The sequence below is a fragment of the Carassius gibelio genome, chromosome A12 (assembly GCF_023724105.1).
Source record: "Carassius gibelio isolate Cgi1373 ecotype wild population from Czech Republic chromosome A12, carGib1.2-hapl.c, whole genome shotgun sequence".
Taxonomy (NCBI): Eukaryota; Metazoa; Chordata; class Actinopteri; order Cypriniformes; family Cyprinidae; genus Carassius; species Carassius gibelio.
The window spans coordinates 22,819,768-22,847,243 of NC_068382.1; the positions used below are offsets into that span (position 1 = coordinate 22,819,768).

At 36.2% G+C, this 27,476-nt stretch overlaps 1 protein-coding gene across 1 annotated transcript in view; it reads left to right on the forward strand.

The window, feature by feature from the left end:
- The window catches only part of LOC128025489 (transcription elongation regulator 1-like protein), an 85,466-nt gene that overhangs the window by 17,968 nt on the left and 40,022 nt on the right, over window positions 1-27,476 (forward strand). The window contains exon 5 of the mRNA XM_052611902.1: window positions 7,188-7,364. Within this exon, the coding sequence (XP_052467862.1) occupies window positions 7,188-7,364 (177 nt within the window). The remainder of the gene's footprint in view (window positions 1-7,187; window positions 7,365-27,476) is intronic.

The following is a 27,476-nucleotide window of genomic DNA, read 5'->3' on the forward strand; positions in this document are numbered from 1 at the left end:
CTGTTATTTAAATTGTGATTTAACTACAGAGAGCGATCAAAGAAAGCTCACTTTTTTTCCGGAGCTGTTACACATCACGAGTATATCTGCACACTTGCCCAAACTGCCGTTACAATGAATGACGCTGTTATGCTGCACAACAAAGCTCTTACTGCATTCATGTGTTTGCTGTTAGCTGTGGTGAAAGCATTTTGTGAGAAAACGTGTTGCAATAATGACGAGATCACTGCATCCACGCGATAAACAGACCCTGACTACTCAATGCTCATCACTGCAGCCTTTCATGTGATGGGGAAAAGATCGAAAAAATAATTATATAATCAACACTTCCACGATTTGTTAATTTCGACAGCTGTAATATATATATAACATTATATTTGAGAGGGGTTCCACATGAAAGCATTTCGAATGCAACGATGTCAGCCGAACACAACAGTTGTGGTTTACTCGGAGTCTCACAGCAGACACGCCCCTTCAAACAGAGCATTCAAGCCAGAGGGCTAATATCAGGATCTAAAAATGCTTTTTATTTCAAAATTTTAAATGTAAAAATCATACTAACAATATAAGTACACCTAAGAGAACATTAAAAAGCATTTAAAGATAAGGAAATGATCCATGTCATGGGACCTTTAATAATTTTCCATTTTATTATTCATTAGAAATAATGGAGGTCTTTATGATGTTTACTTTAAGTATCTGAACAGATGTTTCCCTTAAAATTACTTGGAAGTAAAATTAGACACAGATGGGACAATTGTTGATATACAGTACAGACCAAAAGTTTGGACACACCTTCTCATTCAAAGAGTTTTCTTTATTTTGATGACTATGAAAATTGTAGAGTCACACTGAAGGCATCAAGGGCTATTTGAGCAAGAAGGAGAGTGATGGGGTGCTGCGCCAGATGACCTGACCTCCACAGTCACCGGACCTGAACTCAATCGAGATGGTTTAGGGGTGAGCTGAACCACAGACAGAAGGTAAAAGGGCCAACAAGTGCTAAGCATCTCTCGGGGAACTCCTTCAAGACTGTTGGAAGACCATTTCAGGTGACTACCTCTTGAAGCTCATCAAGAGAATGCCAAGAGGGTGCAAAGCAGTAATCAAAGCAAAAGGTGGATACTTTGAAGAACCTACAATATGACATATTTTCAGTTGTTTCAAACATTTTTTGTTATGTATATAATTCCATATATAATTCCACATGTGTTATATCATAGTTTTGATGCCTTCAATGTGAATCTACAATTTTCATAGTCATGGAAATAAAGAAAACTCTTTGAATGAGAAGGTCTGTCCAAACTTTTGGTCTGTAATGTATATGAAATAATTGAATGGTAAATGGTTGAGTTTTGAGTGGACATTTTTGACCCTAATGTGAGAGATGTTATTGCATGGCTTTTATATGAGATTAATTTGAGATGGAGACATGTTAACAGAAATACACTGAGCATTTCCAGTGAGCTTGGGTTGAGAATCCAACCTGTTTTATGGTCAGTACATTTCAAAACACAGTTTCTTATGGCCTGAAATTTATATGCCACAAGTCACTATATTTGCATGCATAATATGAACAAAATCCATGCAATAGCTTTCATTGGTTGGCAATATGTATGCAGAGCATGCAGCGATACTTCTGCCCTCCATTAAGACAAATCAGCCAACCGACACAATTTCAAATCAATACATATTGGCACCTGTTCGTATTGCAGCAATGCATTTTCCCTCAGCCAAGACCCTTAAGCCTGCCTTGTTTTTAATTTAAAATATCCCAAAAGCAACCACAGTGCCAGAAATCACTGAATTTGTGTTTTAGATACAGTCTACATGAAAAAATCTGAAAAGCAGAGACTTTCTCCTGCCTTTTGTCATGTGCTGATAAACCAGTAGTTATGCTGATTTATTTGTCATGTTGTTTCTGATTCACTTTAGCCCCTGTGCTGTCTGAAAATCTTGTACCTAATTTGGTATTCCTGGTCAAAAATGAACGGACTACTAAAAATTGCATGTAAATATTGAATCTCAAATCTTGGATTCAATCTTTCTGTCAACTTGGTTTCTTTAAATTAGCACAGGTTTTGTATTATTATTATTATTTTGTTGGAACTATCTGAAAAAAAAAGCATAATTTGTGAATAAACTTGGCCATGTTGGTTTATAAGTTAATAAAGTAAATAAACCTATGATCAATGCAAAAGCAGAAATTTTGGATCCATACGGGTTCAGATATGTCAGTTAAGAGTGAGTAAATGACAGATTTGCATGTTTGGGTGAACTATTCCTTTAAGTAAGTAAATAGTGTGCTTTTTGATTTCATGTTGACATCAAAACCGTGTTTACTAAAATTGTTGTGCTTCCACCAGACTTCTTACTCAACTAACTATACAAATGACTGTTGAAAGCCCCATGTTTACCATCGATCCACTTTTACACTGAAAAGAGGTGCTCAGCGTTATCATCTGGCCTTTGTGCTGCAGGAGGAGTCCAGGGAGACAAGTAGCATTATTCAGAAAAATAAGATGTTTTCATGGAGAGGGTATGACGTATATGCTTTGTTAACCAGGTAAACGAGGGAACAGTTGGGAGGACAGCATAGTGAGAGAGAGACAGATACTCCAACACTGAGCCTCTTTGTGAATCAAGATGATGGCAGTGTAGTCTGAAGCACACATAAGTGGCCGAAAGTCTCATAAGTGCACTCACTCGCCATTTCGGCTCCGCAGCAGGACGGACAGCTCTAGAGCACTGTGGGCTCCCCCTACATTTACCCTCGTCTTGGCCTGAATCTTTCTGCTCAATTTCTCTGAAACAAGACCCCCTGAGAGAGATTTGAGAGATAGAAATTGCTAGAAACATATCACACTCAGACATGAACACACACACACACACACACAAGCAATTTTAGCCCTGTGGACTTTTAGATAATAACATCTTAAAAGTTTGTCGTTTTTTCTTAAAACACTTTTTAAACTCTCTAGTTTACTCTGTTGGACTTTGTTAGTAGACACATTAAACTATAGTATATACAGTACATCTATAACAGTAAAATTCTGTATTTTTCTATTGCTACAGTGTCATCACAGTGTTATGATTATTAATATTTATTTTAGTATTTATTAATATTCTCAATTAGCTTATATTTTCATATTTCATTTAATTTTAATAAATCTGTCTGTCTGTCTGTCCGTCCATCTTTCTATAATAATAACGATTAATTTCAGTGATTTTAGTACTACAACTTCAACTTTTGCCAAGGCAGCATTTCAACAAGTTTTTCATTAAATATTTATATTTGATTATATTTCAGGTTTATTTCAATTTACAGAAACACTTTTTAATATGCAGTATATGCAGTATATATATATGGCGATGAATTATATATATGGTATATATTACCTCTGTCAAAGTGTCTGGAAACTAAATCTTAGTTATCATATATAATATAATAAAATTTGAAAACAAGGTAAAATTTACATTTTATTTTTAATGTGGCAAAAATTTCACATTTCTGGGATAACTCGTACTGTGGCTTGAAGGATCACTATATATATATATATATACTGTATATTATCATAGGGAGATGTCAAAACTATCATTGGCTGTGGTTCAAACATGAGAATAAATAGTAGGATTTATTTTAGGCAGGTTTGAGGACACTTAAAGGAGCACAGCAATAATTGCTCCTCTGGAGACTGTAAAAAAATGGCCTCATTCCTGCAGCCTTTGGCCACCACAGTATTTATGGTGTTAAACCTGTCAAGAGGCAGCATCCGGAACCAAAATAAAGCCAAGGAAAGTTTATCTACAGTATATAGCTAATTTCATACACAATGGTAATTCAAAGTGCTTTACATGAAAGAAAGTAAAATAATAATGAAGGAAAATAAAACAAGCAATTTAAAAACTTTGAAAAAGATTTTTTAAAAATACTTATTTAAAATGATTTTAATACATTTTTCAAATATAAAATGATTTGACATAAAATACAGTGAATACGTAAAATACAATGCCATCAGTTCGGACATCGCACAGTGCTCATTCAATAAATGCACAGCTAAACAGATGAGTTTTGAATCTAGATTTATATAATAAAGATAAAGAAAAGATGAAAAGTGCTGTTTCTGAAAACCATGTTACTTTTGAGGATTTACCTCTGTTTAAGTCACATGGCATGCTGGGCTGGCTTTCAAGGGAAGGTGGATGTATAATTCAAGGTTTCTAGGTCCATGGAGAGTGTCTCTTGATGAACAATGCATTGTTTATGTGATCTGTGAACATGCCACTTCATCTCCAGCGGCTAGGTGTTTAAGTGAAGTTATTAGATCCACATTTATCATTATCAAGCTGAAAGGTTAGTAGAGTTTAATCCGCAGTCACATACCCTTTGCTTGGGCTGTCAGATGACAGAGTATTCCTCCCTGCAACCCTCAGATGTTTTTCCGCATTCTTAAGCGTTCTCCCAGTATGGGAGAGTCGATGTGCTGGAGCTGTTCCATATGATATATTCCCCGGTGGCCTGATTTTCAGTGGTGTACATGTGCATGCTAACTGCTCTGGTTGGCTCTGATCCGCCCACTCAGTACCATTAGATAAAGTGTTTCAGCTGCTCAGCGTGGAAGAAACACCACGCCTGCTCACTCCAAAGATCTCTTCAAGGTTTCGTTAAATATCATTTCCCTCGCTCAGCGAAGGAGACAGGCGCTGTAAACGGTGGAGATGAGACATGCACATGTGTGTAAACTCACCCAGGTGACTCATTATAGATCATCATCATAGTTTTGACAACACCGTGAAGTTTGGTGCATTTATTTATAAATTAAAAAACATTTTACTTCTGGCCTTCACAGAACTATGCACTGAAATAGTAGAAACAAACTTTAAATGAAATGATATGGAAATTAGGACATAAGGATTTGATAGAGCTTGTTGTAAACTTTGTAATTTGTTGGTTTAATTCCCAGGAAGTGTATATACTGATAAAACGCATAGCTGGAATGCCATGCAACTTCTTCCACCTTATGCATTTGCTACAAAAAGGATCTGTCAAATGCATGAATGCATAAAATTAATTTCGCTTGCCTGGTGTTCATAACACAACTCAGTTACATAGCAAATCTCTTTCAATGTGCAGTTATGGAGTTGTTCATGCACTCACATATCGAAGATATTAGTTTGATATTAGATATTATCTGAGGGATTTGTGTGTTAATGTTATGTTTTTAGGCAGATTATAGATGGTGATAAAAGTGATCAGAAAATGATTAAAGTGATAAAAAAATGATTTAAAAACACTCCAGTAATACATAACATTAACATCTCAAAAACATTGTGCATTTAAATTCAGCGTTAAACGGAAGTTATGATCAGTGGTGCAATGGTGCCTTGAGAAGTAGGTATTCTCTTAATTTATGTCCCTAATATTTTTTTAAGCAGCACTTATGAATATCCGTTGTTATAAACAGTGACATATAAAACTAGTCTTGCATATTTATTTCAACCCAAAATGAGCCAATAGTATTTGCACACTGTCACTTAACTTCTGCTGTTTGACTTCATGGAGTAAGGATCATTCTGAAATAAATATTACACTCTCAGAACAAAAGGTACAAAAGCTGTCACTGGGGCTGTACCTTTTCAATATATATATATATCACTTTTACATACTAATATTTACTTTTTACTTAGCCTTTTGAAAAGCCCCAGTGACAGCTTCTGTACATTTTTTTCTGAGAGTCTAGCCACGGAAGAGGAGCAGATTTTGCAATAAATAATTCTATTAAAATAAAATAAAATAAATACAATATTGACTGCAACAATTATCATTTTTTTCAGAACCTCTTTTAAATTGCATGCTATTTTGTTTAGCTGACTGTATACAAATGTGGGAGAATCATGACCTCTGTTTAAATTATTATTATTATTATTTTAAATAAAAATTAAATAAATTTGAATAAAATTAAATACAATTAAATAAAAATTGTGATTCCAGAATTGTACAGTTCTACTCCTGTGTGTGACTGACTGTTTCTTCCATGGAATACAGTCACTTGTTGTAGCCATCATTTTAGAATTGAGGTGGGCATAAATGTCAAATATAATAATAATTAAATATAATTAATATAATAGATATACCTTTTCTATATTAGGGATTTCCTGGTAGAAGTTACAGTATTACTTTTACGAGTCCGTTTTGGACTTTCTGTGTGAGTGCACCCTCCAGCTTCCAGAGTGAATGAAACATAGCCTGCATGAATGTGTTTATGCCTCAGTCCTGAGTGTTTTTAGGGAATATTTGCATTTGTTCACTTGTGATTAGATTGGCTACTCATGTGCTGGACTGTCTTGATTTGGCTAATATACAGGATGAAGCCTATCAGAGGGAATTCAGACATGGGTATACACAATGCCGACTGATGAAGAAGTGGGTATACGCCATACAGCTGTGTATACCCTGAACTACACCACTGGTTATGATCATCTTCCCTCTTATCATGCATACTGTGTATTTGCCTCTTGAATGAGAAAAGATGCACGGCGGCACTTGATTTTGTCTATTGGGAACTAGTCTCTGACTAGACTGACGGCTGAAGGTCTGGAATCCATGGCAGCTTTCATTGGCCAATGCCTACCCATGGGGCTGTTTGAATTACATGTCAACCAATCACAGTTCATTTCGTTCAGCGTCACGTTTCGGGGTGTAGAAATGTCGTCACAATAAACAGACCGGTGTGTAAAAGTCTTATACGTATTCTATGCCGCAAACTTTAAATATTGCACATACTTTTGAAAACCCAGCGTTTAGTTCATCCTGATTACTGTTTAGTAATTGTGATTATGCTGTAGTATTAGTTCATTAAAATTTATGAGGACACATTAATAAAATAATAATCATGTGCACAGATAAATAATAAACACTGCATTATTCTATAAAAAAAAAATAAAAAAAAATCAATCTACTTTGATTTAATGGTGACTTTAGATAGACAATTTAATGTAATAAAAATCGACACAGACTCACATTACTGAATTAACTAAGACCAGTTCCCGATCCTTGTTCAAAATAAATATTTTGGAGCGCAGACTTTGTTAGAAAATTGCAAACCAAAAATACTGTTATCTGCATGGTATTATTCGATGAAGCACGGTAATTCACTTCTTTTATCCAACTTTATTTCTCTTTCCAGGTTGTCCGGTGGCCATTAAGCAAGTAGGAAGTTCTAAACGAATCGCTCTGGCAGCAGCAGCCATGATGGCGATGGATTCTGACATGACACAGGGACCATCCATCTCTTCTGCTCACCCTCTCCACCTGCTCTCACTCTCACCCATCAAGCTTCCCTTTCTGACGGCACCTCACACAGGTAGGGCTACAAAGAAAATGCTTATGCTAATGAAAAAATCCCACCACTGTCCCAAAGGATTCCATCCTAGCTGCGGTTCTGGGGAGTAACTAACTAAAGTAACAAAGACCCTTTAACTTTGACATGAACTATTACATTTTGCAGTGAAAGCAACATAGCTGTTTTACATTAGTTACATTGTGGTTTCCATTGTATTTAAAGCAAATCAATGCAGACCAAAAGTGTTTGATTCTCAGCATTTCAAAAAAAAAAAAAAAAAAGAAAAAAAAGAAAAAAAAAAGAAATGCATACAAGTTTTGAATTACATGAAGGTGAGGCGGGGTGTAAACAATGACATAATATATTTCATTTTTGAACTGACTATCCCTTTAATTTTGAAGTTGCTTTGTATATTTTTTGCTCCTCCACAGAAAATATTTTCAAGTGAAATATTAAGCATCTCCGAATGCACAGTTGTGGTGTTACTAAATGAATTAACACTGCTACATGAATCTAATGAGTAAATGATTCAGTGAGTCACTGGTTTGTGGTCCGGCACACTTTAAAGCTGCGGTAGGGAACTTTTGACGCTCTAGCGGTTAATAAACAGAACTACCTCTCTTTGTTTATGTCTATGAAGAATCACAAAGGTACTGGGTTACTCTGCCGCGGTACCCCCGAAGCAATCTAAAATAGTCCGAATATAAACACTTATTATAGGTGCACCCTAGTGATTCAGGACAAGCCAAATACACGGTTTGGAAAATGGATTCATGGTGTACTCGCTTATTATATACATTTTTCTACATTTTGAACACAAACAAATTTACGGACCGCAGCTCTGATTGGTTATTTTTTACCGGGAGCGATGTATTTCAGCAAATGGCTAAAGGACCACTAGGAGGAGCCAGAGGAGCTTGATTTTTTTCACAGATTATCTGTCTCATATTCTACTGTCAGGACATAATGACAGGTTTAATAAATATGTAAAAAATATTTTTTCAAAAGTTCCCTACAGCACCTTTAAGACATGAAGAATGTCCCAAAAACACTTGTATAGTCAACCTGAACAAATCAGTGTTGTTGAACAAATCATATGAATTAATGCTTCAATGTTCTTGATTGTGTCTGAGTCTGAGTGAATGAGTCTGAATGAATCTGATGCATGGATGATTCAATGACTCACTAACAGTCACTTATTTTTTGTACTGAATAAGTTAATGATTCAATGACTCATTCTTAAAGATAGGCAGTTGTTGATTTTCTGAGCGTTGTTCAGCATAGTAATAGTTCAACGATGTACTTGTAAGGACAGTTACATATGTTGTACCTGAATAGAATCGGTATGTTTCATTTTTATTATTATTTGTTTGTTTTTGATTAATGAACACATGATTTTGTGTAAACGAAATTGCATCATTGGTTTGGTGTGCGACTGTCTTGAATTTACCAGTACACTTTTCTCCTCATTATTGCTTCAGTTTTTTTTTTTTTTCTCTCTCTCTGTCTTCTGGCTCAGGTTTAAACCAACCAGCTTTGTGTTGTTTTGTCGGACCCACTTGCTTGATTCTTGGGTTCATAATGAGGGCCTGCTTTCTCAAAAAGCTTCTGATGGCCTAATTGGTCAATTGTAATTGCAAATGTCTTTGGTTATGCAAATGTCACAGCTTTTTAGTCCTCACTTGTCAGAAATAGTCTGTACATTTTCTTTTTCCTTCACTTTAGACTCAGCATGCATGAAAAGAAAGGTTATACAGTGCATTCTGGTAAAAATGAGTCCGTTTGCATTTGGTTCTTTGATGTTTTAGAGGAATTGTTAGGGTTTTATGGTTGTCAGTTTGGACTTCCCTAAGAAATTACAAGAAATGTTGTTTCTTGAGCACCCATCTTCTTGCTGAGTTTGTTTTGGTATTGTTCTTACTGTGTTGGTACCATTTATCTTGAAGAAGTAAGAGTTTCACTTTGCTGTAGTGGACGGATGTAAATCAAGGGTCAGTGCGTAAATGACTCAACTGAATGGAAGTTCATTTGGTGAAACAAACTGTCTTGTCTGTGAAACAGTCTTTCTTTCTTTTTTTCTCTTTCTCTGCCTTCATGCATATTGATTAACTGTTTCCTTCCTCTGTTGTTCAGTGAACTCTTGCGGGTGGATTGCCTGAGGTGAAAAACCATGCGTGTGTGTGTCAATAGGAGTGTGTACATGAGTTTGAGTGCAGGTCTATATATTTTATGAGCAAATGTATGTATTTTTCAGCTCCGGTCTTGTATGTGGGTGTGAGGGATGAATTCTCTGCTGTGAATCAATAGGAAATGTGGCTGTGGTTGTCAGCATGCCCTGTATGGATGACAGGCATCCTCCCCTGGAATTAATTCCTTTTAGCCAGGCCTCAAAAGCAACATTAAAGCAAACAGGCCAACAAACCCAGACGGATTTTAATTTAGCTCTAACGATGTATGTGCATGTTTGTCTGATGCTGTTGTAACTGGATCACTCTTGTTGTCTGGCAGCATCAGCCCACTGCATTTGAACTGTAATGACGCTGTAATTCATTCTGATTGCGATCTAATGCTTAAGGCAGGAATGATTGTCATACAGTTTGTGTGAGGGAAGATAATGGAGGTGTGTAGCTCTCTCTGGATGCAGGATTTTAGGATTTATGTAAGATACAAAACGGAACGGGTCTTATTCATTAATCCTGAAATACCATTGCACAGTGATCATTTCTATTATAATCAAATATCAATAAAGTATTTAAGTGGGAAAGTGATCAGAATACATTTAAATTTTGTTGTGTGTGTGAACTATTATTATTACCACACATTATAAACAGTCTATTTTTATTGAGGTGAATTTTATTAATTCTTTTCTGTATAAATTATAAGTATATATACATCATGCTACATATATACATCTTGCTTTGTCTGTCAACTAAAATGCTTTTTTTTTTCATTCTAGATGGCAAGCACGATGCATTCTTTTTATGCGATGCTAACTTTAAAAGCCAAATAGAAGGTATTTTAGAATAATTATGCTTGCCTAAACGTTTTGGAACAACCTACATGAAAGGGAGGTGTCTATAATGCCTTTAGATGCTGCCTACGTAGGCAGTTCACTAGGTTCTGAAACAGAGCCAATGAGTTTTCTGATGCTGAGCTCTGCCAATTATAATGGATGCATGTTTTTGAAAGCAGATGTTAACATTATATCAATGTGCACGAGTTGAGCGTTTTTTATTTTTTTTATTTTGCCATGTCCTCTGTTAGTGCCAGCACTTAAATGCCAATGGAGGAGTTTTTGAGCTCTCTTCAAATGCTTGAATTATAGGAGCCCTATACATCTGTGTTGAGAGATTAGTCTTTCAGCCAATGCCTTGAATGTGCTGCCATTGTTGCCAACCCCCCTCCCCCACCAATTTTGTGTGACCAAAATCCTATATCACAGTGTGAAAAGTTTTCAAGCTGGATAACATATCAGCATGAAGTCGAGTAAATGGAGACAGAACTATTTCTGCATTTGTGTTAGAGGGCTTTTTTCTATTTATGTCGAGATGTTGCACAAAAAGTTGAACTAATATGTTGTCTGTCAAATTCCCAAAGCTCATGATGTCTAGATGCCTCGTACTGATGTTGGAGAAGTTGTTTTTGGTTCAAACATAAAGATGTGTTTTTCTCGCTTCCTAAAGATTGACATGCTCAGTACTCATGTGAGTGAAGATACTATACTCTGTGGGGGTATATGACGTTTTTCTTTTTCTTTTTTTCTGTTATAAAAATGAAAAGAAACAAAACTGAAAATATCTGAGACATATTTACAGCACATTGTATCATATATATGATTTACAGGTGAAATCACATTATTATGACGAGTAGAATTTGGAATTTGGAGTCAGTAGGATTATTATTATTTTTTATTAATTAAGGCTGCATTCAGCTGATCAAGTTACAGTTTTATAATGATTTCTGATTCAAACAAATGGTGTTGTTGTAATTAATGACTATATATAACAAATATGTATTATGAAATAATATAAAAAAGTTTTATTATTTCAGCATATAACATTTGAATATGCTGAAAACAAATCAGCATATAAGAATTATTTCTGAACGATCATGTGACATGAAGACCAGAATAATGATGCTGAAAATTCAGCTTTGCATTACAGGAATATATGACATTTTAAAATGTATTGAAATAGAAACTATTTATTTTAAATTAAAATAATATTTCACAACATTTCTGATTTTACTGGATTCTTGATCAAATAAAATGCAGTCTTGATGAGCCTAATGGATTTATTTTAACAAATTAAAAATCTTGAAAACCTTTGGATGATAATCTAATTCTATCTCTGACTTAGAAAACTGGATGGAGGTTTGAGTTTGTCTTATGCAAATCCCACTCATGGAGTTTGCATGACTTACACAAGGTGTGACCCACCAAAAGCCAAAGGTTGAAATTTAAACAAACTGGGCTGCTGAACAAGGGGACAATTATGCAAATTACATTATGTCTGATAACAGCAGCATTAATAGGTCATGATTTACATAAGAAGTGTCTTCACTGCTTGGGCATAGAGATAACAATTTAGAGATTAGAGTTTTCTGAAAACTTTGATAAACGCCTTAAAAATCTTTATTGTGAAGGACAGAGATAGAGGGGAGGAGCCTATTCTCTCCCTCTTTTTCTCTCTCGCTCTCTCTCATTATCTCTGTCTCTTGAGAACTCCTGCTAGTTTTCCTAATTACAAACTTATCTCAGAACAGTAGACAGTCCAGAGGGTCAAGCTGGTTAGATAACATAACTACAGCATTCTGACAAAATTATATTATATTATATTATATTATATTATATTATATTATATTATATTATATTATATTATATTATATTATATTATATTATATTATGTCTTGTCTTGTCTTGTCATGTCATGTCATTACAAAGAAGCAAGGCACTGAAAGTGTGACATGGATTTATATTTTGGATAAAATAGTCTGCTAAATAAATACATGTTATTATTATTATTGTTGTTTATATATATATATATATATATATATATATATATATATATATATATATATATATATATATATATATATATATATATATATATATATATATATATTCAGGATAGGCCTAAAATCCTTAATCCTAAAATCTGTCAAATGTGCCTCCTAAATAACATTTTATCAGATTTAGTAATTTAATTTGATGAAAAGACACATCAGAAGTCAGCAAGATTTTGTGTAAATGTAATAGATAATTTTATTCAGCCAGAAGCATTAATTCAACAAGTCACAAGTGTCAGTAAATACAGTTTTAAGCAGTGCAAATGTTTCTTGAGCAGCAAATAAATATTTCTGAAGGATGAAATAGCACTGGAGTAATGATGCTGAAAATTCAGCTTTACTATCACATGAAAAATTTACATTTTAAAATATATTAAAAACAGTTATTTTAAATTGCTATAATAGTTACATTATTACGGAGATACTTATTTTAAAAAATCTTAAAAAATGTTATATGTCTTATGTTAGCACTGGCCCTGCTCTGACCTCTCAGCTCTTCCAGCTCATGGACTCGTGGACAGCTTGTTCTACTCATGTTCACACTGATCAGGTCAGCCTTAAAGCTTTAATTGATTGAAAAGGTCACTGGAGAGTGATAAAGAGTGAGAGAGATGAGGATGATTACAGTGGAAAGGTCTCTAGCAAAGCTTTCATGAATATTACGCGCTCGGGCTGGACTAAGAGAGATTCACTAATTACTCTGAGGACACTCGCTATGAATTTGGTACTACATTTAGATGAGCGTTTGCCCCCTGGGAATTCTTCACACACACACACACACACGCACACACACACACGCACACACACACACACATTTGTTTTTGTGAAAAGTTGGGACATCCCATAGGCGTAATGGTTTTTATAATGTAGATACTGTATATTCTATCGCCCTTCACCAACCCTACACCTAACCCTAACCCTCACAGGAAACTTTGTGCATTTTTACTTTCTCAAAAAAAAAAAAAAAAAAAAAAAAACTCATTCTGTATGATTTATTAGCGTTTTGAAAAATGGGGACACGGGTTATGTCCTCATAAGTCACCCTGTCCTTGTAATACCTGTGTCATACCCATGTCATTATACAGAGTTGTGTCCTGATATGTCACAAAAACATGCCCACACACACACACACACACACACACGCACATATATATGATATCAGCATTTGATTGTACAACATTTGATTGTAATGTTACTGTTGTCTATCAAATTCTATATTGTTAGTATATCTGAGATATTTGTATCCCAGTCTGCCAATGACATCCTGAATGTGAATGGTAAGGGTCCAAAGGAACTAGAGTTGTTCCGATTCCGATACTAGTATCGGAAATATCTCCGATACCACAACAAATTCTGGCATCGGCATCGGCGAGTACATGAACCCATATACCGATCCGATACCATTTTCTTAAAAAAGACCTAGTTATGACCGCAAGCTTTGCCTAACCGCTGCACGGTTCTTCTTCGCTGCTCAAAATGCATTGAAAACACAGGAAGTTGTGCTGTGTTGCCACAAGCAACCCCTGTTTAGAGCAGCGAAGAAGAAATGAAAACGCGTTAGCAGCCCTTATCTATATATGACTGGATCACTCATCACATTCTAAACTGCCAAAAGACAGTGAAGCCGCTACTATATTATAGATCAGTGGTTAGCAGTATGTCTCTGTAGTACCGGTAGTTACAGACTCTCGAGTATATTCAGTACCGGCAACTGCGTTCAGTCGCTTCCGTGTAAGTCAAAACGCAGGGCTCCAGACAGTAGCCGAATATATACTAGTGTCTGTGAATATTAAACTGCAAAATACTATTTAAATATTACTCCCGCAAAATCTACATCTCTGTGGGTGACTGGCACAGATGCGCGAGAGCTCGCTGTTTTGTAGTCTCTGCTGTGTGTCATGAGGACACGAACGCATAAACCGTCACTTCATGAGAATTTACCGTTTCATTTGAGAATACTGTCATATCATAAACACAGACACTCAAAGATCTTCATGGCAGCCCATTAAAATAAATGTTTGGTTTACATGAGTAAATTGACAATATATAAAGCTACTGTTGTAGCCTACAGTAATAATAATACATCTCTATAATAATAATAATTATGCCTAGATGGTTGCTTGTTTTTTACTTGTTAGAGATTATCTGATTAATAGATCTTTTTTTATATTCCTAGACTTATTTGTTGCAGTTTTTTTATACAGTTATATTGTAAAACTTAAATACCTTTTTTAGTTTGCGGTGTTAGATTTTTGGCTGCATTTGAAGTTCTTTTTTGCATAAGAAAATAAATAATACTGTCAAATTCATGTTAGATAATAAAAATACTGTAATAAATACAGTAGTTCACCATGTATTTGTTCATGTTTTATTGAGGGATCTGTCTGAAGCACACCATAAAAAAATTCTAGCAATTTACACAGGGCTAGTAGTATATACAGCTGTATATACAGATATACACCCAGGTATCGGATCAGTACTCGGTATCGGCCGATACCCTGAGCCCAGGTATCGGAATCGGTATCGGGAAGAGAAAAAGGGTATCGGAACATCTCTAAAAGGAACATATGCGTTTCATATTTTATTTTTATTTTTTTACAACAGATTATTGACAGCATGAGAATCACTCATCACCAGACTGTGAGTGTGTGCCAGTCAGTTTTTCACTGTGAATCACAGATGTGTCGCTCAGTCTCATTTTGGTATTTTGGCATCACACACGTGCACAGCTACATTAGCTGTCATTTGTTTCTGAGCAACTGCACATTAGTGTCAGCGGAGCTCTCGTTTAAACACATTTTGCATTTTATTAACAATGAAAGACTGGATTGCAGGGCTAATTTCACAGGTAATGTGATTCATTTGACAAGAATGAACACAGACAGATAAAGTATTGAATCCTTTACACAAATTTGGGATGTCCTTCTTTTTTTTCTTTTTTTTTTTTCTTTTTGACAATCATGATTAGAAATGGTACACTAATCATCCAAGCCCTGGTTTGCTGTCCTATTAAAAGCCAGTATCTGACGTGTTTGCAGACTCTTTTCACAAGATTTATGTCACTGAGCTTTTGATTTATTAAATCTTCATCATTAGTGCCATTCAGCTTGCCAAAAAGGATCCATTCTTTTTCCATGGCAGTGCATGTAGTGCAAAAAGACTAGTTAGTATAACTATAAGTACCATGATAGTGTGATTATGTGATAGTCTTCATATAAATAAATAAATATAAAATCTCTGTTTAGCAGTTTTGAAATTGTTACAAAGCTGTTTTTGCACTAATGCCGTGAATATGAATCATTGGAAATATCTTCTGGTTTGCATCCAAAACAATCAAATGAGATGAAGTAAACGTAGGTCCTTTCATGTGTGAAGTTTTAATTTAGTGGATTATCCAAAGAAACAGGCATCCTTGTATGGTTATTTAATAATGACAATAATAAAAATAAAAAATCTAATTACATTTTCAAGCAAAAATAACTACTGTATTTAAGTTTCAGTTTTTCATGTAAAGTTTATAAGTAAAAGTGTAATACATTTTTTTTTCTTCTTTTTTTAGAAAATGTACAATTATTTTTTGAAAACTATTACATATATATAAATATTCATTTAATATTTAATTTTATTGCATTTTTATAAATGACTCATACCATGGTATTAGATTTTGGTCATTTAGACGTGTTTGGATCTGCTGGTCATCACTGTAGATGTTATGTTATTTTCTAAGCACAGTGCCAGATTATCTTCCAACAAAACCGATAATTACCATTGTCTCTGTAGGAATATGTTATTGCTTAAATGACACTTTTTGAAAGCCCTCCTGTAGATCACTGGGACATTGATTCTCACATTGTTATGCTGAACAGTTGGAGCCTTCACAGATTTACTCTCTGCAAACCAGTTTCCCATAGCACCTACAATTACTCACCAACACCGAAATCAATTTAGCCTGTCAAGTTCCCCTGCTTCTCTGTCCCGCAAAATAAAACTCTTATCATTTCTCTGTTCGTACTGTCTCCATGTTTCAATGCGGTGTCATATCTTATCTGGATAGATGACCCTACAGTTTCTAAAATGAGTGAACTCCACCAGTATCCTATCGTTTGGATGGAGAAAAGAAAGCTTTTACCAGTGGTTCCATCTTCACTCTTCTTTAAGAATTTGAAGAGGGTCACTCCTTTCCTCTGTATCTGTCCCTTTATAATCCTCTACATTAAAATTCCCTTTCAAAGTTTTATCATCAAAAGGTAGGGAAATAAAACCCTCAAGTCTTCAAGCTGTGCTTCTGAATGGTTGTCAGAGTAGATGAGGGTCTAATCTCTGTGGGTGAAGTCTTAATATCTTTCACTTGGGTTCCTCAGTGGAATATACTCACGTCTGCTTCAAGGAGAGTCTTGAGCACACCGCGTCATGGACAATAGGAAAGTCAAGCCAAGAATGGTATCTGTTTAAACAAATCCTAGACAGCTATGGGTCTCCTGATTAGGTCTTCTGATTTTTCGCCTTTAGTTTTACCAAAGATCTCTTTATAGCACGTAAGAAAATGTCAAATATTTCAATATGAGACATTTCTAATTGTTTTTTATATTTTTTTATATTGTCGCATAAGGAATTTGAGGTGAAACATCTGAGAGAAAGTCCGCTGAATGAGCAATCAATGAGAAATATATACCGATAGGATCATGATACAGCAATTCTGCAATAATTGATATATTGCTAGACTATCCTTTAATGATACATCACGATATCTTCTATGAAAACAAAATGCCTGTGAAAGGGTTATGTGCAGGTTCATTTCATTCATGTCCAAAATTCTGAAAATTCCGCAAAAATGAAAATACTGTCATGATTTACTTACTTTTAAGATGTTGAGTTTCTTTCTTCTGCTGAACATAAAAGTTATTTTGAAGAATGTGGGTGACCAAACAGTTGCAGGTTACCAGTGACTTGCAAAAGTTAATGGGGACCAGAAGCTGTTTGGTTACCCAACATATCTTATTTTGCATTCAGCACAAGATTTTTGAGGGAAATAACCCTTTAACACTTTAACGCGTGCGATTATACCGGTGTGATCAGTCTTGGCTGGTGCATGAAGCATACAATCACACTGGTGTGATTAGAAATTTCAGTCTGTCATGTCATCAACTGCTGAATTTAAATCTGCTTTCATGCTTTGGCTGGTGCGGAGACAGATCGGACGCTCTGAGCGATTTTCATATTGTCATAAATATTCATTCTTTTCAACCATATAATGCTTATTTTAGGGTTCAGACATTTAAATACACATAAGTACTAGCAAGACCATACATTTACAGTTAAATGCATGCTGATGTCTATGGAAAGGGCAATAATGATCCTTAAAAATATAATCTGACAAAATGTTTTTATTGGTATCATTGTGGTAACTGTAAAGTTCACTTTGCTCCTCTCCCAATTTACCAGAGACCTACTTTAACATGTTTTGGGAAGAGAAGATGAAGTTGTGTGTTAAAAATCCCACAGCTCAGATTCAATGTGAACTAACATGGCACTAATATCAACTAACACAGTTGATATAAACGTGTTTAAACTACCAAAAAGGTTTACTTGCACATATTTCAGAATCTGAATATCCATTTTTTTCATAATATAGTGAGCATTTTTGTGAATATTTTAAATAAAACAGGACAAACTAAATAAAATGAATCCATATGTTGCATAGATCTACTGTGTGTGCGTTGTGTCACATGACAAGCATGGCACATTGAAACAATAAGGCGATACATTCTAAAATAATGGTTGCCTAAAAAAAAGGCTCAGCTAAAATATTTTAAACTCACGTGCGAAAGAGTTAATAACAAGCTGTGGTATGCTTCAATTAGTCTGCTGTCACTTTAAGACATGCATCTAAAAATACAGTCACACATTCATCATTCTCTGATTACTTTTACTTTATACATAACTCTGTTTATATGTAAACCTTGTGTGTTTTTGACAGTATTAACACAATCAGAGGCGAAAGGCAATTCAGTCAATTAATCAGGCGCTGTTTGACAGGCTTTTATATGCATCTTTTATAGTTAATAACCAAGGTATTATATAAAAACTAACTCTAATAACGTAGTTAATGTGGTCAGTTTCATATTACACCATTTAAAGGTGCTAATTACACTGTTTAAGGTGCTAATATAATTTGTAAAAAAATCCAAGCACCAGGTTTTCTCATTTGTGGTATCAAGCTTGTTGGATCCTACTGTATATGTGTTTATACCTGGCTATATCCTGTGCTCATATATATTGTAAGGTAGAATCATGAATAAAAACAAGCAGGCACAGAAAAAGGTGGAGTCAATTGCAGAGTAGATGTCATATTCAGGAACGGACCTTTATCTTTAAATAATGTGTAAATGTGTGCAGCAGTAAATCATTGTATTCAAATAAAGCACCACAAAACACTACTGAGATCAAGTAGAAGAATGCTGAAGTGTTGAATATTGCATTACATGGCTGCCAAACTCTAAGGAACTGAAACACATGGCTTTGGAAGCTTGTGTTCTCACGAGGAGTCTACTGTGCTGATGGTGAATATGAAATCTCATGCAACCAGAGTATGAATAGTGTATATATATGTATATAAATAAACTCAAATGCAATCAGATTAATGTCATTTAAATCAAGCTAGATTTTCCTCACCTCATTAGCTTCAACCCTCACCCTAGTTCTGTGCAATTAACTGGGGATCTGAATAGAGACTAATTATATTAATTTTAATTATGTAATATGTCATCATTTTTATACTTGAATATTTGTTTCAGTGTACTTGATAAGTAGCTTGGGTGCGCTGATTATGACAGACAGGAGACTTGCTGTGGCGATGAGCTCTCAGTGAAAAAAGGCTATCTTGAATTTCCATGCTTGCTTATGCAGGTCGGTCTGGATTGTTAAATCAGAACCAAACTTGACTAGTTAAAGACTTTTGAAATGAAGATGATTCTGGTGCCCTCGGCAAGAAATGATGGCTGAGCGACTCAATGACATCCGATTTATGAGTGTCATTCTGGGTCATTCTTACCGCTGGCTGTAAGAGACTTTTTTGCAATACTACACATAAAATGTCCTTATAGCTGACAGATATCACTGATGTAGGTGTCCCGAGAAATCCCACCTGTCTCTGTGACAGAACCAGACTTTGTTAACAGCTAGAAGAAGATTCAGGGGAGCAGCCCACGCTTTTTAGCCAATCAGAAACACTGACTGCTGGTTGAATCATTTTGGGCACTCAAGCTTCTGAGATCTGACATGTCACTCAAACTGGTGGAAGTTATTAAAGCAGCACACATTTCTTTCAGGATTGTAGTCTGTCCTTGTTTGCTGGTTTCTTCTGATATTGCATCATTGTGAACAAACTGCAGTATGTTTGTGTCTTTAAATATCAGTATTTTAGCAACTTTTTACCCAAGTAGGTAACAATTTGGGAGAAGAAGGTGTCATTTTTATTATGTTTATTCAGTGCTTTATACACTGAAACTATACATACAGATGCATTGCATGATGTGAAAAATGAGAATAAGACAAATTATTAAGAGATGAACAGCAATGAGATGCATCATATTGTGATCAAAGTGTGCAAATTCTTAAAATGACTCACTTATCCTTTCCCAGGCTGCATTTAATTGATTAAAATACAAAAAAATAAATAAAAATAATGTTGTAAAATAATGTTCTAATTTAAAAGAACAGTTCTGTTTCAATATATATATATTAAATTGTAATGATTCATTTGATTGCAAAGCAGTCACAACTCCAGTCTTTTGTGTCATCTGTTATTATGTAACATTATAAATGTCCTCACTCTTATCTTTAAATATTAAATATTATCAATGTTGAAAGCAGTTGTGCTGCATTATATATTTTTATAAAATAACAGCATTTATTTGCCATAGAAATCTTTTCTAACATTATAAATGTCTTTATTGTTACATGTCTTCTTTTGATCCATTTAATGTATCACTAATGAATAAAAACAGTTCACAAAAGTGTCCCCACTGACCCCAAACAGTAGTAAATTAGTAAATACATTTTACTTTAATAAGGTCAATAATAGGCCAAATGTTAAATGCAATTCAGTTTTATGCAGCATTTAACTGCTTTGTGATTCTATCTACTAAGGTTCTTTTCCTGACAGAGGTTGAAAGCAAGCAGTGTCCATCAAATCCTTTTTATGCTATTCTCTGTAAAAAGCAATACTCATTCATATGTAGTTTGGTCCCAAGAGTCAGTTTGCCGTTTTTATTTTGTCTGGTTTAGAAGCTATTTCTACTCACTCTTGTGAATGGAGCAGCCGGCGGTGATGTGCCAATATCCGTCTGATGTTTAATTCACGGGGCAGTCAAACACAAAGTGCCCACCGAATTCTGTTTTGATACCAAATTTATCACAGCATTTCTGGTAAGCCTATTGTAAGTCTCAAAAGTGCTGGTGAATAAATGGATATTCAGCGGTATGCACAGAAAAAGCTGTATTACAAATTGCTGTGGGTTATGTATCCGATCGATCTGTTCTACAAAGATCTATATGCAGAACCAGAGAAGACTGTTATAGTGTTGTTCTGAAGAGATAGGGTTCTGTGGGCTCTGACACCGCACTATGTGTATGTGCGTCTGAACCCATGCCAACCCCCAGCTCTGTATCAGACAGGATGTCCTGATTTGTATCTGCTCGCTGTGAGTGCTTCTTTAGCTGGCCAGGTGAATGACAGCTCTGCTATTCTCTGAAGCGACAGCTGTTTTTAGACCTGTGCTGGGAAGAGCTCTTTTTTTTTTCAAAGTTAAGTGTGAATGGAAGAACGATAGAGAGACGTGAGGAAAATCACAGCCAAACAAAGAGGCTTTTCACTGATAAGTCATGCATGGCATACACTGGAGTGCGTGAAAAGAGCGCATTGGGTCACGGTGCAGAAACGCCGTCCCAGGTGCATTATGAAAAGGTCATCTGCAAATCTGCGTTCATGTGGTGGGAAACAACCTCAGCTGACCTTTTGCTTTGAAAGGAGCTGATGCTAACATGCCGACTCATTGCTACAATATGCCGGCGCTGGCTTGAATAGCTTGTGGATTTTAGGATTAATTGATTTTTATTTAAAAAAAAAAAGAAAAAAGAAAAACAGTAAATGTGAAATGTTATTAGTTTATTACTGTGATGCTGAGCCTGGATATATGTCTGGATATATGTGTACATTCACTTATATTTTTATATATTCACTTATACAACCGGCAGTAACGTCCATTTTCTAATTGAAATTATGTTTTTGAATGAATTATTAGAATCAGTAAACAACACACTGAGTCATACAGAGAGTCATTATGCTCGTTTGAGATGCAACAAGCCTCGTCTGAAATTTTGGTTAGAGTAGTGAGGGGAGGAGTGAAATAAGTGTAGTCAAGATGGACAGTTCTGAGCTCTCTAAGTAGAACGCACACCTATACGCGATCAAAGGCTGATATTGCATTATTCACACTCATGCACTGTGTCACGGCTATAATTTCAGTTGTGTTGCTTTTATACGAAAACAAATACGTTGAACAAGACACTCAAAATACTTGCTAAAACTGCCAGAAATGAACACTGTCATTATTTACTCACCCTCATGTCATCCCAACTTCTTGTGTTGTTGTTGTTTTTTTCTGTGGAAGAATCTTCATGCAGCTCTTTTCACAGCGGCTGCAGCTGTCAAGCTCCAAAAAGGACCAACTCCATAAAAGCTTCATGAAAGTAGCCGGATGACTCATGCGCTATATTCCAAGCTTTCAGAAGCCATTCGATAGCTTTGTGTGAAGAACAGGCCAAAATGTAGCCCGTCATTTTTTTGAAAATCTTCCCAAACAGAATATCACTCGAGTGAACTATTTCTTTAATGTTGCAACTCAAAGTACATATATAGAGTGATGGTGAAAAACTGTGCAAGGATCAGAATATATTTCCATGTTAGCTGGTTTATTCTGGTTACTGTTGGTATAGCTATATCGGCCTGATGTCTACCAAACCTTAAAATATCATCATGACCAGATTAACATGCTTTTACATAGACATCCTGTCATTAAAGATTAAATTCTGTCATGTACAGTTACATAACAGTTCTCTAGGCTTTCATAAAACAAGCCTCACAGTGGACTCAATACACTGTATGGTCTACAAGTACTTACACGAACGTTGATCACTCTACAAACAATACAAACCTATAATGCTATAAGAAACAGAAAAGATTTATTCATTGCTTCAGTTTAAGATTGAATTGTTGCCAGGGTAACAAATTGTAGCTTTTTACTTCTTAGAGTTTATAAATGTGTGAGTATCTGTCATGGTGGTTATTTTCCATACATTGAATTCTGTAACAAAGGTAATAAAGAGTTGGTTATTATTATTATTAAGTCTCTTTCAGGTTCAGACTGCATAGGTTAAAGCTTATAGGTCTGTCACGTGTAGAATGAATGACTCAAAAATCCCGAAGACTCTTGAGATGATCTAATCAATTCTCTTTACGGCTCAAGACTGCGTTGACTGAAACAGTTAACTACTAGACTAATTCCAGTACAGAACCTATAGAACGTTGAGCATGCACGACTTACCGAATCACTCCCCTAAATGACTCGTTCTTGCCGAGTCACATTAAAGATTCGTTCAAAATGAACAAATCGTTAAAGAACGACCCATCACTGCTCTGTTGCCCCGACCGCAGATGGATGAGTATGTCACCAGAGCCACATCGCCAGCAATCGGTCCATGATGGAGTTTGAATAATTTAATGGTTGGTTTAAGGTCAGGATGGACTGGGCTTTAGGGCTTACTGTTGCATATAATAGGGCCATTGTTGCATTATATTGTTGAATATTGCAGAATCTTCCTTTTGAATCACTGCCAGTACTGATTTAGCACAGATGCTATAATTCAGACAAAACGCTCAGGATTTTAAAACGGGTTAGTGTTAGCATTAGGCCATGGAAGTGTGCCATGAAATGAAAGCTTAGGGGTCTCATATGGCACAGCAGATGTCCTTAGTTGAAATTCTGAAGGAGAATGAGACTTTTTGCTGGAAGAATTAGATTAACTTAAATTTAAGTTTCATTCTATAAAGACACTCCCATACTACAATACAATGCATAGTACACTTTGTTGAATACTGTATCTCACAATTCAGTGCACCTGTATTCACCTTCCATTTGGTGAATGGATACTTTTTTAGTTATTATCTGATCATTTTGGCTCAAAATTGGAATATGTATATAATTAAATTGCATACTACTGATTATTTAACATGCAAATTAGCCAAGTCGTGCAACTACAATGTACCATACAACTGTTTGAAATGCTTACCCTATGTCCAAATATGTCTTTACAGTAAGTGAAAAACAGTATTCGAACTAAATAGCATGTCTGAATTCATTGTATTTATAAAACAGTATACTAAAAATACCCAGATGATTTACTACAGTAAGTTCAACAAGATTCAGAAGTGCAATAGTATTCCATTTCAAACAAAGTCATGGATTGACTTCACCACACTGAAACCATATTAATATGTTATCAACCTACAGTATGTGAGTACATAATTGGCATACAGCCCTCAAGTAGACTCAAGTAAAATACATTTTTCATCAAATGTTGCTCCATTATGTAAGACGAAGAGTGAGCATTCATCTAAGAATACACAGTACATTTTTGGAGGCAGATACAGTGTGAACAAACTGTTCTTAAAGGGATAGTTTACCTGAAGAAATGGTAATTCTGACATGAATTACTCAAAACACTTATGTAGTTTTTTTTTTTCCCCTCTTCTTCTATGGAACACCAAAGGAACATTTGGTTTGATCTCCATGCAAATAGATAATTTGGCTTCAGAAGACTTGGCAATTATATATATATATATTTTTATGACTATGGGGTGCTGCGCCAGATGACCTGGCCTCCACAGACACCGGACCTGAACTCAATCGAGATGGATTAGGAGTGAGCTGGACCGCAGACAGAAGGCAAAAGGGCCAACAAGAGCTAAGCATCTCTCGGGGAACTCCTTCAAGACTGTTGGAAGACCATTTCAGGTGACTACCTCTTGAAGCTCATCAAGAGAATGCCAAGAGTGTGCAAAGCAGTAATCAAAGCAAAAGGTGGCTACTTTGAAGAACCTAGATTATGACATATTTTCAGTTGTTTCACACTTTTTTGTTATGTATATAATTCCATATATAATTTCACATGTGTTAATTCATAGTTTTGATGCCTTCAGTGTGAATCTACAATTTTCATAGTCATGAAAATAAAGAAAACTCTTTGAATGAGAAGGTGTGTCCAAACTTTTGGTCTGCTCTCTCTCTCTCTCTCTCTCTCTCTCTCTCTCTCTCTCTCTCTCTATATATATATATATATATATGCGGCCGGCTTGATGTCCTTCTAATATATTAAAGGAAGAGACAATGCCAAGACATCTACTAAAAAAGGATTCTTTTATTCTTGACTGAGCCTCAAAAGAAGACCCAGCATTAAATGTTTGGTTCAGGGAAAATAGCTTTTTTTCTCAGGACTTAGATCCAATTAAACAAGAAAAGTTGTATAAAACAGAATAATAAAACAAAACAAATGATGTGACTCGGTTCCCTTCAATGGGCACAGAATGTGAAATAACATAAGAAGAAAAGCAAATAACAAAAATAAGTCCTTTACAGTAATAATCTCTAATCAAAACACCAGATCACAAGTCCCAATTTGACTTGAAAGAGTGCAATCAATGTTAAAGAACCAATAAAGGTGTATAAAACAACGGCAGTGGCTTATATGTGCCTGAATAAACAGACAAAAAAAACAACAGCATGAGCATACATGAAAAATCTGCACATCTTGCCACATAAATGCACCACTCACATTACACACAGTTCACATTTTAACCTCTTTTAAACATATTAATCAGTAAACAGACTTTAGATGAAAGTATACACTTTATACAGGGTACAATACTTTTCATGCCACATACATAAACACACTTTGGGAGAATAAAATGAAAAACACTCACTGTTATATGAGACTTTGGATTACCAATCACGTGGAAACTGGCATGTGCGATCTCACAATCTTGCTCTCCCCTCTTAACAGTATAATATACAACAATTACTGCATGTTCTTCCTATACATGTATTACACTGCATTATTATACATTATAACAGTCTTCAAAGTGTATTTTAAATTAACTTACGCTCAATCTCCGTTGAAGTAGGCCTGAATCCCCTCCCCCACCGGAGATTTCTCATATGCAGCAACAAACACTAATATAAACACTGAATTGTCATCTACTCATGCAGACACACAACTGAAACCACCACAGGTCCACAAGTTGAGAATTAACCTGGATTATATCCGTTTTGCAGTTTCTAATCAACTATTTTCTCCTCACTTGTAACTGCTGCTTCTATCAGCGCGCTCTCTGTTCCTTTCTGACGCACACACGCTCTCGTGCATATGATCAAACTCTTAAAGGAGACAGCACGCATAACTGCATCATAACAAAAACTTAAAGGGAAAAATCACCAGGGGAATTAAACATCGGCTATTCCTGCCCCGGTTACACTCTCCCCTGCTAACAGTCAACGTCCTCGATGACTGCAAACACTCTTTAATCATCCATTACTCCTTGTAATTTACCGGATGTGTACAAGACCATACCCGCTAACACTTGGGAAAGGACATCAGGACTAAAGGACACAGCATTACAAGCAGATTTAGGCAGTCTGTTTGGGTTACCATGAACACCAGCAGTTGGCCGCTGGGTTCTGCGTGGCATAGGGTGGGGTGCAGCACTTTTTACTCTTGGATTTCGGGGAACAGGAACTGGCCTAACTGAAACCACATGCAAAGGTGAATCAGTTCTTTCAATATCAGGCAGAGAGGGCTCTTCAACAGCACTCGCCTCAGTATTCACTAGTGCATCATTATATCCTCCTTGTGCTTCTTCCAATCCAGCACAATTGTCTGATTCCACATCTTGTTGCTGTGAGTCCTCAAGTACTGGGTCCATTGAATCCTCCTTAGTCCACCTAGTTTCTTCCACTAACACACATTCTGCATCCAGTGAAGGTATCTCTTCCACTAACACGGAGGTAGGTACTTCTTCTACAGGTCTCACTTTTCTCCGTGCCATTGGTATTGGTCTCGGACAGGGCCTAATGTCTGATCTGTGTACTCTTTTTGCAGGACCGCCTCCCACTGGCTCCACAGTGTAGGTCGTACCATGCACCTCTACCACCTTATAGGCTGTAGGTGCCCAGGCGTCCTGTATCTTGTTCCGTCCTGGTGGACGATATCGTAAGTACACCTGCTGACCAACTTCTACCTCTGGACAGTATACCCCACTCTCATGCTTGGTAACTCGGTCCGCTGCCTTCCTTTCAGCATATTCACGTGCCCTAGTGTGAGCATCCCGAAGCCGCTCCTTGTGGACAGACAACCAGGCAGGCTCCTTCTCAAACACTGGCTCCTGGCCCAATAAGGCATCTACTGGTAAGTGTGGCTGCATACCAAAAAGCATGTAGTAAGGGGAGTAACCAGTGGAGGAATGAGGCGTTACATTATAGGCATACACCAGCTCAGGTAAGTACTCTGGCCATTTCCGTTTCTTGTCAGGTGGCAAGGAACGCAAGAGGTCATGCAGAGTTCTGTTAAATCTCTCGCACTGTGCATTTCCCTGGGGGTGATGTGGCGTAGTGCGGGACTTTCTCACTCCATACAGCTTACAGAGCTCTGCAATAACGGCACTCTCAAAGTTCCTCCCCTGGTCTGAATGGAGACGTTGAGGCACACCATACTTGAGGAACCATTCCTTCAGAAGGATCTTAGCGGTAGTGTCTGCCTTCTGATTGCGTGTGGGGAATGCCTGGCTGAACTTAGTGAAAACATCAGTCACCACCAAGACATTCTCCTGTCCATCCGACGCAGGTTCCAGTGTGGTGAAATCCATTGCGACCACTTCCAGTGGATGAGAAGCCAAGAACGGGGTCCAAGGTGCCTGAATCTTGGGCTGCGGCATTTTGGCTAGCACACACCGCT